Below are 21,517 nucleotides of genomic sequence, written 5' to 3' on the forward strand. Positions count from 1 at the left end.
CTGAGTCAATGTGGAGGGGTACGAGGTAGTAATGAGGATATATACAAACAGGACCAGTACTGAGTCAATGTGGAGGGGTTTGAGGTAGTAATGAGGATATATACAAAAAGTACCGGTACTGAGTCAATGTGGAGGGGTACGCGGTAGTAATGAGGATATATACAAAACGTACCGGTACTGAGTCAATGTGGAGGGGTACGAGGTAGTAATGAGGATATACACAAAAAGTACCGGTACTGAGTCAATGTGGAGGGGTACACGGTAGTAATGAGGATATATACAAAACGTACCGGTACTTAGTCAATGTGGAGGGGTACGAGGTAGTAATGAGGATATATACAAAAAGTACCGGTACTGAGTCAATGTGGAGGGGTACGAGGTAGTAATGAGGATATATACAAACAGGACCAGTACTGAGTCAATGTGGAGGGGTTTGAGGTAGTAATGAGGATATATACAAAAAGTACCGGTACTGAGTCAATGTGGAGGGGTACGAGGTAGTAATGAGGATATATACAAAACGTACCGGTACTGAGTCAATGTGGAGGGGTACGAGGTAGTAATGAGGATATATACAAAAAGTACCGGTACTGAGTCAATGTGGAGGGGTACGAGGTAGTAATGAGGATATATACAAACAGGACCAGTACTGAGTCAATGTGGAGGGGTTTGAGGTAGTAATGAGGATATATACAAAAAGTACCGGTACTGAGTCAATGTGGAGGGGTACGCGGTAGTAATGAGGATATATACAAAACGTACCGGTACTGAGTCAATGTGGAGGGGTACGAGGTAGTAATGAGGATATACACAAAAAGTACCGGTACTGAGTCAATGTGGAGGGGTACGAGGTAGTAATGAGGATATATACAAACAGGACCAGTACTGAGTCAATGTGGAGGGGTACGAGGTAGTAATGAGGATATATACAAACAGGACCAGTACTGAGTCAATGTGGAGGGGTACGAGGTAGTAATGAGGATATATACAAACAGGACCAGTACTGAGTCAATGTGGAGGGGTACGAGGTAGTAATGAGGATATATACAAAAAGTACCAGTACTGAGTCAATGTGGAGGGGTACGAGGTAGTAATGAGGATATATACAAAACGTACCGGTACTGAGTCAATGCGGAGGGGTACGAGGTAGTAATGAGGATATATACAAAAAGTACCAGTACTGAGTCAATGTGGAGGGGTACGAAGTAGTAATCAGGATATATACAAAAAGTACCAGTACTGAGTCAATGTGGAGGGGTAAGAGGTAGTAATGAGGATATATAAAGTTGAAGTCGGAAGTTTACATACACCTTAGCCAAATACATTTAAACTCCGTTTTTCACAATTCCTGACATTTAATCCTAGTAAAAATTCCCTGTTTTATGTCAGTTAGGATCACCACTTTATTTTAAGAATGTGAAATGTCAGAATAATAATTGAGAGAATTATTTATTTCAGCTTTTATTTCTTTCATCACATTCCCAGTGGGTCAGAAGTTTACATACACTCAATTAGTATTTGGTAGCATTGCCTTTAAATTGTTTAACTTGGGTCAAACGTTTCGGGTAGCCTTCCACAAGCTTCCCACAATAAGTTGGGTGAATTTTGGCCCATTCCTCCTGACAGAGCTTGTGTAGCTGAATCAGGTTTGTAGGCCTCCTTGTTCGCACACACTTTTTCAGTTCTGCCCACAAATTTTCTATGGGATTGAGGTCAGGGCTTTGTGATGGCCACTCCATTACCTTGACTTTGTTGTCCTTAAGCCATTTTGCTACAACTTTGGAAGTATGCTTGGGGTCAGTGTCCATTTGGAAGACCCATTTGTGACAAAGCTTTAACTTCCTGACTGATGTCTTGAGATGTTGCTTCAATATATCCACATCATTTTCATGAAGCCATCTATTTTGTGAAGTGCACCAGACCCTCCTGCAGCAAAGCACCCCACAACATGATGCTGCCACCCCCATGCTTCACGGTTGGGATGGTGTTCTTCAGCTTGCAAGCGTCCCCCTTTTTCCTTCACACATTACGATGGTCATTATGGCCAAACAGTTCTATTTTTGTTTCATCAGACAAGAGGACATTTCTCCAAAAAGTATGATCTTTGACCACATGTGCAGTTGCAAACCGTAGTCTGGCTTTTTTATGGCAGTTTTGAAGCAGTGGCTTCTTCCTTGCTGAGCGGGCTTTCAGGTTATGTCGATATAGGACTTGTTTTACTGTGGATATAGATACTTTTGTACCTGTTTCCTCCAGCATCTTCACAAGGTCCTTTGCTGTTGTTCTGGGATTGATTTGCATTTTTCAAATCAAAGTACGTTCATCTCTAGGAGACAGAATGCGTCTCCTTCCTGAGCAGTATGACGGCTGCGTGGTCACAAGGTGTTTATACTTGCGTACTATTGTTTGTTCAGATGAACGTGGTACCTTCAGGTGTTTGGAAATTGCTCCCAAGGATGAACCAGACTTGTGAAGGTCTACAATTTTTTTCTGAGGTCTTGGCTGATTTCTTTTGATATTCCCATGATGTCAAGCAAAGAGGCACTGAGTTTGAAGGTAGGCCTTGAAATACATCTACAGGTACACCTCCAATTGACTCAAATAATGTCAATTAGCCTATCAGAAGCTTCTAAAGCCATGACATAATTTTCTGGAATTTTCCAAGCTATTTAAAGACACAGTCAACTTAGTGTATGTAAACTTCGAGCCCACTGGAATTGTGATACAGTGAATTTTTAAGTGAAATAATTTGTCTGTAAACAATTGTTGGAAAAATTACTTGTGTCATGCACAAAGTAGATGTCCTAACCGACTTGCCAAAACTATAGTTTGTTAACAAGACATTTGTGGAGTGGATGAAAAACAAGTTTTAATGTCTCCAACCTAAGTGTATGTAAACTTCCGACTTCAACTGTACAAGGAGTACTAGTACTGAATGAATGTGCAGTGGTACGACGTAGTAATGAGGCTATATACAAGAAGTACCGGTACTGAGTCAATGTGGAGGGGTACGAGGTAGTAATGAGCCTATATACAAGAAGTACCGGTACTGAGTCAATGTGGAGGGGTACGAGGTAGTAATGAGGATATATACAAGGAGAACCAGTACTGAATTAATGTGCAGGGGTACGAGGTAGTAATGAGGCTATATACAAGGAGTACCAGTACTGAATTAATGTGCAGGGGTACGAGGTAGTAATGGGGTAATACAGCATGTACTGTACATGTAGATCGCGGTAAAAGTGACTAGTTAATCAGGATAGATAATAAACAGAGTAACAGCAGTGTTGGTAATATGTACATGTAGGTAGGGGTAAAGTGACTAGACAATCAGGATAGATAATAAACAGAGTAACAGCAGTGTTGGTGGTAGGGTAGGTAATATGTACATGTAGGTAGGGGTAAAGTGACTAGACAATCAGGATAGATAATAAACAGAGTAACAGCTGTGTTGGTAGTAGGGTAGGTAATATGTACATGTAGGTAGGGGTAAATTGACTAGACAATCAGGATAGATAATAAACAGAGTAACAGCAGTGTTGGCAGTAGGGTAGGTAATATGTACATGTAGGTAGGGGTAAAGTGACTAGACAATCAGGATAGATAATAAACAGAGTAACAGCAGTGTTGGTAATATGTACATGTAGGTAGGGGTAAAGTGACTAAATAATCAGGATAGATAATAAACAGAGTAACGGCAGTGTTGGTAGTAGGGTAGGTAATATGTACATGTAGGTAGGGGTAAATTGACTAGACAATCAGGATAGATAATAAACAGAGTAACAGCAGTGTTGGCAGTAGGGTAGGTAATATGTACATGTAGGTAGGGGTAAAGTGACTAGACAATCAGGATCGATAATAAACAGAGTAACAGCAGTGTATATGGTGAGTATGAAAGAGTCTGAAATGTATCTGTGTGAGTGTGTGTGGCACCAATATGCATGTGTGTGTGTGAGCAGCGTATGTAGTGTGTGTGTGTGTGTGTGAGCAGCGTATGTAGTGTGTGTGTGTGTGTGAGCAGCGTATGTAGTGTGTGTGTGTGTGTGAGCAGCGTATGTAGTGTGTGTGTGTGTGTGAGCAGCGTATGTAGTGCCATACCAAGTGGTGATGCAGCCAGTCAAGATATTTTCTATGGCACAGCTGTAGAACTTTTTGAGGATCTGAGGGCCCATGCCAAATCTTTTCAGCCTCCTAAGGGGAAGATGAGTTGTCGTGCCCTCTTCATGACGTATTTTGGTGAGGATTAGCGTGGTGGATGTGTTGTTACATTTGGAAAAAATTCTAAAAGCCTGTTTTTTCTTTGTCCTTATGTGGTAATGCTCCCAAGTGGTGCAGTGGTCTAAGACACTGCATCTCTAGTGCTAGAGGGGTTACAACAGACAACCTGGTTCAAATCCAGAGTGTATCACAACTGGCCTTGAATGGGCGAAGCACAATTGTCCAGCGTCGTCCAAGTTTGGCCAGGGTAGGGCATCATTGTAAATAAGAATTTGTTCTTAACTGACTTGCCTAGTTAAATTAAGGTTAAATAAAAACAATTGTATGTAGATTGATGAGGAAAAAAACACATTTTAATCTATTTTAGAATAAACGTAACAACATTTGGAAGTCAAGGGGTCTGAATACTTTCTAAATGCACTTTATATACACTACCGGCCAGCATCCCAGAGTCGGATCTTCACTGTTGACGTTATTTTGCGGGTACTATTTAATGAAGCTGCCAGTTGAGGACTTGTGAGGCGTCTGTTTCTCAAATAGACACTCTAATGTACTTGTCTTCCAGACTGAAAGTACTTTCTTTCTGGTCATAAAGGTGGTATAAATCAAATCAAATATAGTAACCAAAAAAAGTGTTAAACAAATCAAAATACATTTTATATTTTATATTCTTCAAAGTAGCCGCCTTGATGACAGCTTTGCACACTCTTGGTATTCTCTCAACCAGCTTCAACAGTCTGGAAGGAGTTCCCTCATATGCTGAACACTTGTTGGCTGCTTTTCCTTCACTGTGCGGTCCAACTCATCCCAAACCATCTCAATTGGGTTGAGGTCAGATGATTGTGGAGTCCAGGTGATCTGATGCAGCACTTCATTGCTCTCCTTCTTGGTCAAAAAGCCATTAGACAGCCTGGAGGTGTGTTGGGTCATTGTCCTGTTGAAAATCATATGATAGTCCCTCTAAGTGCAAACCAGATGGTATGGCGTATCGCTGCATAATGCTGTGGTAGCCATGCTGGTTAAGTGTGCCTTGAATTCTAAATAAATCACCCACAGTGTCACCAGCAAAGCTCCCTCACACCATCACACCTCCCCCTCCATGCTTCACGGTTGGAATGACACATGCAGAGATCATCCTTTCACTTACTCTACGTCTCACAAAGACACAATAAAGAAAAACTCTGGAATGCCTAGGTGTGTCCAAACTTTTGACTGGTACTTATTTTCCACCATAATTTGCAAATAAATTCATTAAAAATCCTACAATGTGAATATCTGGATTTTTTTTCTCATTTTGTCTGTCATAGTTGAAGTGTACCTATGATAAAAATTACAGGCCTCTCTCATCTTTTTAAGTGGGAGAACTTGCACAATTGGTGGCTGACTAAATACTTTTTTGCCCCACTGTATATAAGCTGAGAAGACAGGTCTAGTATACATGCTTTATATTGTTGTTATAACATATTGATATGTTTCTGTCCATCATACATATCATATATTTAATTGTTGTGTTGGTCCTATAGGTGTGTCTGTCCCTAGTGGAGGAGAAGTTGCTGGATGTTCTACAGCTCCTCCACCAGCTCAGAGACCTGAACGTGTCCCGACGCTCCCTGGGGAAGATCTTACTGAGAACCTTGGAGTCCTGCAGCGACCCACAACATGGTGAGTAGTAGTTACTATACCACAGCCCTCAACGCAGAATAGTACTGCCCATTGAAATCAGGTAGTGACCATGATGTAGTAACATTAATTATACTGTAGTTACTATACCACAGATGGAACCTAGATGGAATCGACTGGCCAGCCAGGCCAGTAGACCATAACTTTTTGGGCACCCGGGCTAGTTGGGCACATTTTCTACTGGGACTCAATTCAATCTGTAAAGCTGAAGTTCTGCATTGTAGCCTGATTGACATTTAAGAAAATGTTCCAGCATTAGAGTAGACTGCATTCACGGGAAATGATGCATATCGGCTCAATCAGAAATTCCCTTTAAATTGTAACATTTCAGCGATACAGATTAAATAGAACCCCAAATTAACTCAGATCCGGAAGACGTGCTGCACCATGAACTGGGCCGTCTCTTTGGCAGAGGGTAGTTTTGGAGAGGAATGAAGTGGGCGGCTTTGGAAAACCGATCCACCACAGTCAGGATGGTGGTGATGCCATCAGGTGCGAGAAGACCTGTGACAAAGTCCAGGGGGATATGAGACCAGGGACGGTGAGCGACCGGCAGAGGTTGGAGGAGACCAGTCGGAGTTTGCTGAGGAGTCTTGTTTTGTTCACAAACCATGCAAGCGGCGATGAATGCGAGATGTCAGGGACCATGGTAGGCCACCAAAAGCGTTGTCGCACAAAAGCCAGGGTGTGACTGGAGCCCGGGTGGCAGGCAAGCCTGGAGGAGTGGGACCGCGTCAGGTTATCAAGGCCCCCTCAGGGTTCGGCTGGGAACGCTGCGCCTCACGAAAGTGCTTCCCTATTCCCCAAGCCTGGAGGAGTGGGACCGCGTCAGGTTATCAAGGCCCCCTCAAGGTTCGGCTGGGAACGCTGCGACTCACGAACGTGCTTCCCTATTCCCCAAGCCTGGAGGAGTGGGACAGCGTCAGGTTATCAAGGCCCCCTCAGGGTTCGGCTGGGAATGCTGCGCCTCACGAACGTGCTTCCCTATTCCCCAAGCCTGGAGGAGTGGGACCGCGTCAGGTTATCAAGGCCCCCTCAGGGTTCGGCTGGGAACGCTGCGCCTCACGAACGTGCTTCCCTATTCCCCAAGCCTGGAGGAGTGGGACCGCGTCAGGTTATCAAGGCCCCTTCAGGGTTCGGCTGGGAACGCTGCGCCTCACGAACGTGCTTCCCTATTCCCCAGCTGAGTGCCGTTGCCAGGCGCAAAGTGGGACGGATGGTTCAGAGGTAGTAGCCGTGGGGCTATAGCGGCATGACAGCGTATCCGGCTTGACATTCTTGGATCCCGGATGGTATGAGAGGGAGAAGTTGAACCAGGTGAACAGTAGGGCCCACCTAGCTTGCCTGGAATTGGGGCGCTTGGCAATACAGAGATATTCCAGGTTCTTGTGGTTGGTCCACACAATGAAAGGATGTTCCGCCCCCTCCAGCCAGTGCCTCCACTCCTCCAGCGCCATCTTCACTGCGAGAAGCTCACGATTCCCCATATTGTAGTTCCTCCCCGTGGCGTTAAGGTGGTGGGAGAAGAAGGTGCAGGGATGTAACTTGAGGTCCAGGGCCGACCGCTGGGACAGGACAGCCCCCACTCCGACATTCGAAGCATCGGTTCCACCACTAACCGGTGGGACGGGTCAGGATGAACTAAGATGGGAGCTGTGGTGAAGCGGTGTTTGAGATGCCAGAATGACCGTTCAGCAGCTGGGGACCATGTGAACAAAGCCTTAGGAGAGGTGAGTGCAGACAGGGGGGACGCCAGGGTCTGTAGCCCCGGATAAAGCGGCTGTAAAAGTTGTAAATCCCAGGAAACGCTGCAGCTGTACTCTGAATGTAGGCTGGGGCCAATCCACTAACTACTGCTCTCACCTTCCTGGGATCCATCTGTACATTCCCTGCAGCGATGATGTAACCAAGGAAGGGGATGGTGGAGCGATGGAATTCGCATTTTTCTGCTTTTCCAAAAAGCTCCAGGAGATGTTGGAGAACCTGTCGGAAGTGTTCTTGGGTGGAGCGGGAGAAGACGAGGTTGTCATCGAGGTAGACGAAGACGAACCGGTTCAACATGTCGCGGAGAACATCATTAACCAGCCTGGAGCCTGGAACACAGCAGGGGCGTTGGTGAGGCCAAAAAGCATGACCAGATACTCTTAGTGACCACTGGCCACGTTGAAGGCAGTTTTCCACTCATCCCCTTCCCGTCTCCACACCAGGTGGTAGGCGTTCTGTAGGTCCAGCTTGGAGAACACGGTGGCTCCCTGGAGTGGCTCGAAGGCCGAGGAGATGAGAGGCAGCAGGTAGCGGTTCTTCACCATGATGTCGTTGAGACCTCGGTAGTCGATGCACGGGCGCAGGGTTTTGTCCTTCTTCTCCACAAAGAAGAACCCTGTGCCGGCTGGAGAGGCAGAACAACGGATGAACCCAGCAGCTAGGGAGTCCTCAATATAGGTCTCCATATCCTTGGTCTCCGGACCCTACAGAGGGTACAGTCATCCCCGGGGCGGAGTGGTGCCAGGCAGAAGATCAATCCCTGCAGTCATATGGTCGGTGCGGTAGCCGCGAAGTAGCCCGGGCTTTACTGGTAATCCACGGGAATGGTGGAAATACAACTACTACTGGGTACTGTATAACAACCTACAACTAATACTGGGTACTGTATAACAACCTACAACTACTACTGGGTACTGTATAACAACCTACAACTACTACTGGGTACTGTATAACAACCTACAACTACTACTGGGTACTGTATAACAACCTACAACTACTACCAGGGTGACACCCCTCACAGGTGCACTACCGTTCATACGTTTGTGGTCACTTAGAAATGTCTACAGTGTAGACATTGTTAATGTTGTAAATGACTATTGTATTTGGAAACGGCTCAACGTCAACAGTGAAGAGGCAACTCTGGGAGTTGACTTCCTCTGTCCATTGTCTATGTTATTTTGCCCATCTTAATCTTTTATTTTATTGGCCAGTCTGAGATATTGAGGACTTGTGTCCGTTTCTCAAACTAGACACTCTAATGTACTTTTCCTCTTGCTCAGATGTACACCGGGGCCCCCCACTCCTCTTTCTATTCTGGTTAGTGCCAGTTTGCTCTGTTCCGTGAAAGATGTAGTACACAGCGATGCACGAGATCTTCAGTTTCTTGGCAGTTTCTCACTTGGAATAGCCTTCATTTCTCAGAACAAGAATAGAGTGACGAGTTTCAGAAGAAAATACTTTCTTTCTGGCCTTTTTGAGCCTGTAGTCGAAACCACAAATGCTGATGCTCCAGATACTCAACTAGTCTGAAGAAGGCCAGTTTTATTGCTTCTTTAATCAGGAAAACAGTTTTCAGCTGTGCTAACATAATTGCAAAATGGTTTTCTAATGATCAATTAGCCTTTTAAAATGATAAACTTGCATTAGCTAACACAACGTACCATTGGAACACAGGAGTGATGGTTGCTGATAATGGGCCTCTGTACGCCTATGTAGATATTCCATAAAAATCAGCTGTTTCCAGCTACAATAGTCATTTACAACATGAACAATGTCTACACTGTATTTCTAATCAATGTGATGTTATTTAATGGACAAAAAATTTTGCTTTTCTTTCAAATAAAGGTAAATGTCTAAGTGACCCCAAACTTTGAACGTTAGTGTGTTTTCACTTTTCAGAATTAGAAGTGTGGTCACAGGATGCAAACATTGCTATGGTGGGTTTGAATGAATCGAAAATTACCTTTACATTTCAAGCTTACCATAGCGCTGCACTTCGGCCATACGGGTTGAATAGAGCCCTTCATTTCCATCCCTGTCTCTACAGCTGCATGATACACTACACACCAATAACATCAATGTTGGCTTTGTGAAACATGATCATCACTACACACCAATAACAACATGTGAAACATGATCATCACTACACACCAATAACAACATGTGAAACATGATCATCACTACACACCAATAACAACATGTGAAACATGATCATCACTACACACCAATATCAACATGTGAAACATTACTACACACCAATAACAACATGTGAAACATCCCTACACACCAATAACAACATGTGAAACATCACTACACACCAATAACAACATGTGAAACATGATCATCACTACACACCAATAACAACATGTGAAACAACACTACACACCAATATCAACATGTGAAACATGATCATCACTACACACCAATAACAACATGTGAAACATGATCATCACTACACACCAATAACAACATGTGAAACATCACTACACACCAATAACAACATGTGAAACATCACTACACACCAACAACAACATGTGAAACATGATCATCACTACACACCAATAACAACAGGTGAAACATGATCATCACTACACACCAATAACAACATGTGAAACATCACTACACACCAATAACAACATGTGAAACATCCCTACACACCAATATCAACATGTGAAACATCACTACACACCAATAGCAACATGTGAAACATCACTACACACCAATAACAACATGTGAAACATCCCTACACACCAATAACAACATGTGAAACATCATTACACACCAATAACATGTGAAACATCACTACACACCAATAACAACATGTGAAACATCACTACACACCAATAACAACATGTGAAACATCACTACACACCAATAACAACATGTGAAACATCACTACACACCAATAACAACATGTGAAACATCACTACACACCAATAACAACATGTGAAACATCACTACACACCAATATCAACATGTGAAACATCACTACACACCAATAACAACATGTGAAACATCACTACACATCAATAACAACATGATCATCACTACACACCAATAACAACATGTGAAACATCACTACACACCAATAACAACATGTGAAACATGATCATCACTACACACCAATATCAACATGTGAAACATTACTACACACCAATAACAACATGTGAAACATCACTACACACCAATAACAACATGTGAAACATTACTACACACCAATAACAACATGTGAAACATCAATAATAAGAGAAATACAAGCAGTAAACTCCTCCAGGACTCTGCGATTGCCAAGTTTTTTACAAAATCAACAATTCCCCGTATATTATGAAAGGGCATCTTTGACCAATCACCGAACTATTTCAGCATGAAGGAGTCTAATCATCGCAATTTTATTGCATGATCCATCGCCACAGTACAAAAAGAGGGCTCGCAATTTCAACCAATCAACCCACATTTACCGCATAATATGGTTCAGTACACGGCAACTAACTTTTTCCCTCATCAGCACATTTTCGTGACAATTTGGACAGAATCATTGCTTATTGCCATGCAAAATGTCATAATTGCAGCAGTAAAATCAAGCATTTAAGCACGCTGATATCAAAAAAATCTTTGCGGAATCCTGGAGGGACTGACTATAAATTGCGTTTTTTCCCAGAAAATCTATATATCCATTTTCAGAATGGAAATATGGTATATTTGGTAAATTTGCTTTTATTGTTTAAATAACTTGTGAAATGGATTAGTGTGTTTTTTCACTAATTAATCATGGCATGGGGTTTTCAATGACAGACATGTATTTGTTTAAAATTGATCAATTGATGGTTTCATTTCAGAGTAAAATACTTGTGTTTTTTTTGCTAAATGCTATTTATCCGCCTGCACTACATTTTTGATAAAGAACTGTAGAAATTATACTTTTTGACGTTAACATTTTTTTAAATAAAAAATGTATTCAATACAGTAATATGAGATCTATATGTAAAAAAATAAAATTTGACATTTTGGTAATTTAGCATATGCTCTTATCTAGAGCAACTTCCAGTTAGTGCATTCATCTTAAGATGGCTAGGTGGGACGTTACAGTCAAATATACACAGGTTGACGTTTATTGGGATGAGTCTTGTCCTTGAGGCAGAACTGAGCGATTTCTGCTAGATGGGCCAATTGCAAAGTCAAAATTGTAAAAATTATTAAAACAAACATTTGCTATTTGGTCTTAATTTAAGGTTAGAGTTAGATATTAGGATTAGGGTTAGGCATTAGGGTTAGGGTTAGGCATTAGGGTTAGCAGTGTGGTTAAAGGTACACAGCTCTCTGGGTGAGGTTAGGGTTAGGGTTAGTCTTACTATCTGTCTAACACACTGACATGTGCAGCTCTCTGGGTGAGGTTCTGTCTGTCTAACACCTTGACATGTGCAGCTCTCTGGGTGAGGTTCTGTCTGTCTAACACACTGACATGTACAGCTCTCTGGGTGAGGTTCTGTCTGTCTAACACACTGACATGTGCAGCTCTCTGGGTGAGGTTCTGTCTGTCTAACACACTGACATGTGCAGCTCTCTGGGTGTGGTTCTGTCTAACACACTGACATGTACTGCTCTCTGGGTGAGGTTATGTCTGTCTAACACACTGACATGTGCAGCTATCTGGGTGAGGTTCTGTCTGTCTAACACACTGACATGTGCAGCTCTCTGGGTGAGGTTCTGTCTGTCTAACACACTGACATGTGCAGCTCTATGGATGAGGTTCTGTCTGTCTAACACACTGACATGTACAGCTCTCTGGTTGAGGTTCTGTGTGTCTAACACACTGACATGTGCAGCTCTCTGGGTGAGGTTCTGTCTGTCTAACACACTGACATGTGCAGCTCTCTGGGTGAGGTTCTGTCTGTCTAACACACTGACATGTGCAGCTCTCTTGGTGAGGTTCTGTCTGTCTAACACACTGACATGCACAGCTCTCTGGGTGAGGTTCTGTCTGTCTAACACACTGACATGTGCAGCTCTCTGGGTGAAGTTCTGTCTAACACACTGACATGTGCAGCTCTTTGGGTGAGGTTCTGTCTGTCTAACGCACTGACATGTACAGCTCTCTGGGTGAGGTTCTGTCTGTCTAACACACTGACATGCACAGCTCTCTGGGTGAGGTTCTGTCTGTCTAACACACTGACATGCGCAGCTCTCTGGGTGAGGTTCTCTCTGTCTAACACACTGACATGTGCAGCTCTCTGGGTGAGGTTCTGTCTGTCTAACACACTGACATGCACAGCTCTCTGGGTGAGGTTCTGTTTGTCTAACACACTGACATGTGCAGCTCTCTGGGTGAGGTTCTGTCTGTCTAACACACTGACATGTGCAGCTCTCTGGGTGAGGTTCTGTCTGTCTAACACACTGACATGTGCAGGTCTCTGGGTGTGGTTCTGTCTAACACACTGACATGTACTGCTCTCTGGGTGAGGTTATGTCTGTCTAACACACTGACGTGCAGCTCTTTGGGTGAGGTTCTGTCTGTCTAACACACTGACATGTGCAGCTCTCTGGGTGAGGTTCTGTCTGTCTAACACACTGACATGCACAGCTCTCTTGGTGAGGTTATGTCTGTCTAACACACTGACATGAGCAGCTCCCTGGGTGAGGTTCTGTCTGTCTAACACACTGACATGTGCAGCTCTCTGGGTGAGGTTCTGTCTGTCTAACACACTGACATGCACAGCTCTCTGGGTGAGGTTCTGTCTGTCTAACACACTGACATGTGCAGCTCTCTGGGTGAAGTTCTGTCTAACACACTGACATGTGCAGCTCTTTGGGTGAAGTTCTGTCTGTCTAACGCACTGACATGTACAGCTCTCTGGGTGAGGTTCTGTCTGTCTAACACACTGACATGCACAGCTCTCTGGGTGAGGTTCTGTCTGTCTAACACACTGACATGCGCAGCTCTCTGGGTGAGGTTCTCTCTGTCTAACACACTGACATGTGCAGCTCTCTGGGTGAGGTTCTGTCTGTCTAACACACTGACATGCACAGCTCTCTGGGTGAGGTTCTGTTTGTCTAACACACTGACATGTGCAGCTCTCTGGGTGAGGTTCTGTCTGTCTAACACACTGACATGTGCAGCTCTCTGGGTGAGGTTCTGTCTGTCTAACACACTGACATGTGCAGGTCTCTGGGTGTGGTTCTGTCTAACACACTGACATGTACTGCTCTCTGGGTGAGGTTATGTCTGTCTAACACACTGACGTGCAGCTCTTTGGGTGAGGTTCTGTCTGTCTAACACACTGACATGTGCAGCTCTCTGGGTGAGGTTCTGTCTGTCTAACACACTGACATGCACAGCTCTCTTGGTGAGGTTATGTCTGTCTAACACACTGACATGAGCAGCTCCCTGGGTGAGGTTCTGTCTGTCTAACACACTGACATGTGCAGCTCTCTGGGTGAGGTTCTGTCTGTCTAACACACTGACATGGACAGCTCTCTGGGTGAGGTTCTGTCTGTCTAACACACTGACATGTGCAGCTCTCTGGGTGAGGTTCTGTCTGTCTAACACACTGACATGTGCAGCTCTATGGGTGAGGATCTGTCTGTCTAACACACTGACATGTACAGCTCTCTGGTTGAGATTCTGTGTGTCTAACACACTGACATGTGCAGCTCTCTGGGTGAGGTTCTGTCTGTCTAACACACTGACATGTGCAGCTCTCTGGGTGAGGTTCTGTCTGTCTAACACACTGACATGTGCAGCTCTCTTGGTGAGGTTCTGTCTGTCTAACACACTGACATGCACAGCTCTCTGGGTGAGGTTCTGTCTGTCTAACACACTGACATGTGCAGCTCTCTGGGTGAGGTTCTGTCTAACACACTGACATGTGCAGCTCTTTGGGTGAGGTTCTGTCTGTCTAACGCACTGACATGTACAGCTCTCTGGGTGAGGTTCTGTCTGTCTAACACACTGACATGCACAGCTCTCTGGGTGAGGTTCTGTCTGTCTAACACACTGACATGCGCAGCTCTCTGGGTGAGGTTCTGTCTGTCTAACACACTGACATGCACAGCTCTCTTGGTGAGGTTATGTCTATCTAACACACTGACATGAGCAGCTCCCTGGGTGAGGTTCTGTCTGTCTAACACACTGACATGCGCAGCTCTCTGGTTGAGGTTCTGTCTGTCTAACACACTGACATGTGCAGCTCTCTGGGTGAGGTTCTGTCTAATACACTGACATGTGCAGCTCTTTGGGTGAGGTTCTGTCTGTCTAACGCACTGACATGTACAGCTCTCTGGGTGAGGTTCTGTCTGTCTAACACACTGACATGCACAGCTCTCTGGGTGAGGTTCTGTCTGTCTAACACACTGACATGTACAGCTCTCTGGGTGAGGTTCTGTCTGTCTAACACACTGACATGTGCAGCTCTCTGGGTGAGGTTCTGTCTGTCTAACACACTGACATGTGCAGGTCTCTGGGTGTGGTTCTGTCTAACACACTGACATGTACAGCTCTCTGGGTGAGGTTCTGTCTGTATAACACACTGACATGTGCAGCTCTTTGTGTGAGGTTCTGTCTGTCTAACACACTGACATGTGCAGCTCTCTGGGTGAGGTTCTGTCTGTCTAACACACTGACATGCACAGCTCTCTTGGTGAGGTTCTGTCTGTCTAACACACTGACATGAGCAGCTCCCTGGGTGAGGTTCTGTCTGTCTAACACACTGACATGTGCAGCTCTCTGGGTGAGGTTCTGTCTGTCTAACACACTGACATGCACAGCTCTCTGGGTTAGGTTCTGTCTGTCTAACACACAGACATGTGCAGCTCTCTGGGTGAGGTTCTGTCTGTCTAACACACTGACATGTGCAGCTCTCTGGGTGAGGTTCTGTCTGTCTAACACACTGACATGTGCAGCTCTCTGGGTGAGGTTCTGTCTGTCTAACACACTGACATGTGCAGGTCTCTGGGTGTGGTTCTGTCTAACACACTGACATGTACAGCTCTCTGGGTGAGGTTCTGTCTGTATAACACACTGACATGTGCAGCTCTTTGTGTGAGGTTCTGTCTGTCTAACACACTGACATGTGCAGCTCTCTGGGTGAGGTTCTGTCTGTCTAACACACTGACATGCACAGCTCTCTTGGTGAGGTTCTGTCTGTCTAACACACTGACATGAGCAGCTCCCTGGGTGAGGTTCTGTCTGTCTAACACACTGACATGTGCAGCTCTCTGGGTGAGGTTCTGTTTGTCTAACACACTGACATGCACAGCTCTCTGGGTGAGGATCTGTCTGTCTAACACACTGACATGTACAGCTCTCTGGTTGAGATTCTGTGTGTCTAACACACTGACATGTGCAGCTCTCTGGGTGAGGTTCTGTCTGTCTAACACACTGACATGTGCAGCTCTCTGGGTGAGGTTCTGTCTGTCTAACACACTGACATGTGCAGCTCTCTTGGTGAGGTTCTGTCTGTCTAACACACTGACATGCACAGCTCTCTGGGTGAGGTTCTGTCTGTCTAACACACTGACATGTGCAGCTCTCTGGGTGAGGTTCTGTCTAACACACTGACATGTGCAGCTCTTTGGGTGAGGTTCTGTCTGTCTAACGCACTGACATGTACAGCTCTCTGGGTGAGGTTCTGTCTGTCTAACACACTGACATGCACAGCTCTCTGGGTGAGGTTCTGTCTGTCTAACACACTGACATGCGCAGCTCTCTGGGTGAGGTTCTGTCTGTCTAACACACTGACATGCACAGCTCTCTTGGTGAGGTTATGTCTGTCTAACACACTGACATGAGCAGCTCCCTGGGTGAGGATCTGTCTGTCTAACACACTGACATGCGCAGCTCTCTGGGTGAGGTTCTGTCTGTCTAACACACTGACATGTGCAGCTCTCTGGGTGAGGTTCTGTCTAATACACTGACATGTGCAGCTCTTTGGGTGAGGTTCTGTCTGTCTAACGCACTGACATGTACAGCTCTCTGGGTGAGGTTCTGTCTGTCTAACACACTGACATGCACAGCTCTCTGGGTGAGGTTCTGTCTGTCTAACACACTGACATGTACAGCTCTCTGGGTGAGGTTCTGTCTGTCTAACACACTGACATGTGCAGCTCTCTGGGTGAGGTTCTGTCTGTCTAACACACTGACATGTGCAGCTCTTTGTGTGAGGTTCTGTCTGTCTAACACACTGACATGTGCAGCTCTCTGGGTGAGGTTCTGTCTGTCTAACACACTGACATGCACAGCTCTCTTGGTGAGGTTCTGTCTGTCTAACACACTGACATGAGCAGCTCCCTGGGTGAGGTTCTGTCTGTCTAACACACTGACATGTGCAGCTCTCTGGGTGAGGTTCTGTCTGTCTAACACACTGACATGCACAGCTCTCTGGGTTAGGTTCTGTCTGTCTAACACACAGACATGTGCAGCTCTCTGGGTGAGGTTCTGTCTGTCTAACACACTGACATGTGCAGCTCTCTGGGTGAGGTTCTGTCTGTCTAACACACTGACATGTGCAGCTCTCTGGGTGAGGTTCTGTCTGTCTAACACACTGACATGTGCAGGTCTCTGGGTGTGGTTCTGTCTAACACACTGACATGTACAGCTCTCTGGGTGAGGTTCTGTCTGTATAACACACTGACATGTGCAGCTCTTTGTGTGAGGTTCTGTCTGTCTAACACACTGACATGTGCAGCTCTCTGGGTGAGGTTCTGTCTGTCTAACACACTGACATGCACAGCTCTCTTGGTGAGGTTCTGTCTGTCTAACACACTGACATGAGCAGCTCCCTGGGTGAGGTTCTGTCTGTCTAACACACTGACATGTGCAGCTCTCTGGGTGAGGTTCTGTCTGTCTAACACACTGACATGCACAGCTCTCTGGGTTAGGTTCTGTCTGTCTAACACACAGACATGTGCAGCTCTCTGGGTGAGGTTCTGTCTGTCTAACACACTGACATGTGCAGCTCTCTGGGTGAGGTTCTGTCTGTCTAACACACTGACATGTGCAGCTCTCTGGGTGAGGTTCTGTCTGTCTAACACACTGACATGTGCAGGTCTCTGGGTGTGGTTCTGTCTAACACACTGACATGTACAGCTCTCTGGGTGAGGTTCTGTCTGTATAACACACTGACATGTGCAGCTCTTTGTGTGAGGTTCTGTCTGTCTAACACACTGACATGTGCAGCTCTCTGGGTGAGGTTCTGTCTGTCTAACACACTGACATGCACAGCTCTCTTGGTGAGGTTCTGTCTGTCTAACACACTGACATGAGCAGCTCCCTGGGTGAGGTTCTGTCTGTCTAACACACTGACATGTGCAGCTCTCTGGGTGAGGTTCTGTTTGTCTAACACACTGACATGCACAGCTCTCTGGGTGAGGATCTGTCTGTCTAACACACTGACATGTACAGCTCTCTGGTTGAGATTCTGTGTGTCTAACACACTGACATGTGCAGCTCTCTGGGTGAGGTTCTGTCTGTCTAACACACTGACATGTGCAGCTCTCTGGGTGAGGTTCTGTCTGTCTAACACACTGACATGTGCAGCTCTCTTGGTGAGGTTCTGTCTGTCTAACACACTGACATGCACAGCTCTCTGGGTGAGGTTCTGTCTGTCTAACACACTGACATGTGCAGCTCTCTGGGTGAGGTTCTGTCTAACACACTGACATGTGCAGCTCTTTGGGTGAGGTTCTGTCTGTCTAACGCACTGACATGTACAGCTCTCTGGGTGAGGTTCTGTCTGTCTAACACACTGACATGCACAGCTCTCTGGGTGAGGTTCTGTCTGTCTAACACACTGACATGCGCAGCTCTCTGGGTGAGGTTCTGTCTGTCTAACACACTGACATGCACAGCTCTCTTGGTGAGGTTATGTCTGTCTAACACACTGACATGAGCAGCTCCCTGGGTGAGGATCTGTCTGTCTAACACACTGACATGCGCAGCTCTCTGGGTGAGGTTCTGTCTGTCTAACACACTGACATGTGCAGCTCTCTGGGTGAGGTTCTGTCTAATACACTGACATGTGCAGCTCTTTGGGTGAGGTTCTGTCTGTCTAACGCACTGACATGTACAGCTCTCTGGGTGAGGTTCTGTCTGTCTAACACACTGACATGCACAGCTCTCTGGGTGAGGTTCTGTCTGTCTAACACACTGACATGTACAGCTCTCTGGGTGAGGTTCTGTCTGTCTAACACACTGACATGTGCAGCTCTCTGGGTGAGGTTCTGTCTGTCTAACACACTGACATGTGCAGCTCTTTGTGTGAGGTTCTGTCTGTCTAACACACTGACATGTGCAGCTCTCTGGGTGAGGTTCTGTCTGTCTAACACACTGACATGCACAGCTCTCTTGGTGAGGTTCTGTCTGTCTAACACACTGACATGAGCAGCTCCCTGGGTGAGGTTCTGTCTGTCTAACACACTGACATGTGCAGCTCTCTGGGTGAGGTTCTGTCTGTCTAACACACTGACATGCACAGCTCTCTGGGTTAGGTTCTGTCTGTCTAACACACAGACATGTGCAGCTCTCTGGGTGAGGTTCTGTCTGTCTAACACACTGACATGTGCAGCTCTCTGGGTGAGGTTCTGTCTGTCTAACACACTGACATGTGCAGCTCTCTGGGTGAGGTTCTGTCTGTCTAACACACTGACATGTGCAGGTCTCTGGGTGTGGTTCTGTCTAACACACTGACATGTACAGCTCTCTGGGTGAGGTTCTGTCTGTATAACACACTGACATGTGCAGCTCTTTGTGTGAGGTTCTGTCTGTCTAACACACTGACATGTGCAGCTCTCTGGGTGAGGTTCTGTCTGTCTAACACACTGACATGCACAGCTCTCTTGGTGAGGTTCTGTCTGTCTAACACACTGACATGAGCAGCTCCCTGGGTGAGGTTCTGTCTGTCTAACACACTGACATGTGCAGCTCTCTGGGTGAGGTTCTGTCTGTCTAACACACTGACATGCACAGCTCTCTGGGTTAGGTTCTGTCTGTCTAACACACAGACATGTGCAGCTCTCTGGGTGAGGTTCTGTCTGTATAACACACTGACATGTGCAGCTCTCTGGGTGAGGTTCTGTTTGTCTAACACACTGACATGCACAGCTCTCTGGGTGAGGTTCTGTCTGTCTAACACACTGACATGCACAGCTCTCTGGGTGAGGTTCTGTCTGTCTAACACACTGACATGCACAGCTCTCTGGGTGAGGTTCTGTCTGTCTAACACACTGACATGCACAGCTCTCTGGGTGAGGTTCTGTCTGTCAAACACACTGACATGTGCAGCTCTCTGGGTGAGGTTCTCTCTGTCTAACACACTGACATGCACAGCTCTCTGGGTGAGGTTCTGTCTGTTTCTTTTTTGGTTACTACATCATTCCATATGTGTTATTTCATAGTTTGATGTCTTCACTATTATTCTACAATGTAGAAAATAGTACAAATAAAAAATGAACCCTTGAATGTGTAGGTTTGTCGAAACATTTGACTACTACTGTATATTTTATTGGACAAAGAGACTGCCTTAGGAGATATATATATATATATATATATATATATGTTTTATCTCCTCTCTCTCTCAGACAGAGTCTCTTTAACCAATAACATAGATATAAACCATCTATCTCCTCTCTCTCAGGGAAAGACCACATTCTGGAGGTTCTGAATGCTCTGTACCACGAGCTGGCTGCCTGTGAGGTCTTGACCACCAGCGGAACTCTGGAGAGAACACAGTCCCTCAGCAACCCTCTGGAGAGAACACAGTCCCTCAGCAATCCTCTGGCGAGAACTCAGTCCCTCGGCAACCCTCTGGCGAGAACTCAGTCCCTCGGCAACCCTCTGTAGAGAACTCAGTCCCTCGACAACCCTCTGGAGAGAACGCAGTCCCTCGGCAACCCTCTAGAGAGAACCCAGTCCCTCGGCAACCCTCTGGAGAGAACACAGTCCCTCAGCGACCCTCTGGAGAGAACCCAGTCCCTCGGCAACCCTCTGGAGAGAACACAGTCCCTCAGCGACCCTCTGGAGAGAACCCAGTCCCTCGGCAACCCTCTGGAGAGAACGCAGTCCCTCTGCAACCCTCTGGAAAGAACACAGTCCTCAGCAACCCTCTGGAGAGACCACAGTCCCTCAGCAACCCTCTGGAGAGAACTCAGTCCCTCAGCAACCCTCTGAAGAGAACACAGTCCCTCAGCAACCTTTTTTAGAGAACACAGTCCCTCAGCAACCTTTTTTAGAGAACACAGTCCCTCGGCAACCCTCTGAAGAGAACTCAGTCCCTCGGCAACCCTCTGGAGAGAACTCATTCCCTCAGCAACCCTCTGGAGAGACCGCATTCCCTCAGCAACCCTCTGGAGAGAACACAGTCCCTCAACAACGCTAGTAGTTACTGAACAACCCTAGTAGTTACTGAAGTTCCCCTGGGCTGTGAGGTGAAGAGGCTTTGACCCTGGCATGGGAAACATTTAAATTGCATACTCCTTGCGTCCTCTCTCCTCGTCTCCTTCTCAAAACCCATTGATTGACAAACCCAGATGTCCCTCCCCTCTGACCTTTTCCTCAAGTAGGTTTTGAGAAGGAGACGAGAGAGGACGCATGCAATTGAGATTTTCCCCATGCCAGGGTCCAAGCCTTCTCACGTCAGCGCCCAGGGGAACTTCAGTAACTACAATTGGTTCCTGGTCAGACCATAATGTACAGCATTATTTACACTACATGGCCAAAAGTATGTGGACACCTGCTCATCAAACATCTCATTCCAAAACCATGGACATCCGTATGGAGTTGGTCCTCCCTTTGCTGCCATAACAGCATCCACTCTTCCTGGAAGGCTTTCCACTAGATGTTGGAACATTGCTGCAAGGACTCGCT

General features: G+C 45.9%; 1 protein-coding gene across 1 annotated transcript in view; it reads left to right on the forward strand.

Annotated features, from left to right (window-relative positions):
• Nucleotides 1-20,821, forward strand: part of LOC139412707 (EF-hand and coiled-coil domain containing 1) — a 55,798-nt gene extending 34,977 nt beyond the window's left edge. The window contains exons 8-10 of the mRNA XM_071159366.1: nt 5,742-5,880; nt 20,289-20,431; nt 20,495-20,821. Coding sequence (XP_071015467.1) covers nt 5,742-5,880; nt 20,289-20,431; nt 20,495-20,821 — 609 coding nt within the window. The remainder of the gene's footprint in view (nt 1-5,741; nt 5,881-20,288; nt 20,432-20,494) is intronic.
• The last annotated feature ends 696 nt before the right edge of the window (nt 20,822-21,517 follow it).

This window comes from Oncorhynchus clarkii, chromosome 7 (assembly GCF_045791955.1).
Source record: "Oncorhynchus clarkii lewisi isolate Uvic-CL-2024 chromosome 7, UVic_Ocla_1.0, whole genome shotgun sequence".
NCBI classification, from domain to species: Eukaryota; Metazoa; Chordata; class Actinopteri; order Salmoniformes; family Salmonidae; genus Oncorhynchus; species Oncorhynchus clarkii.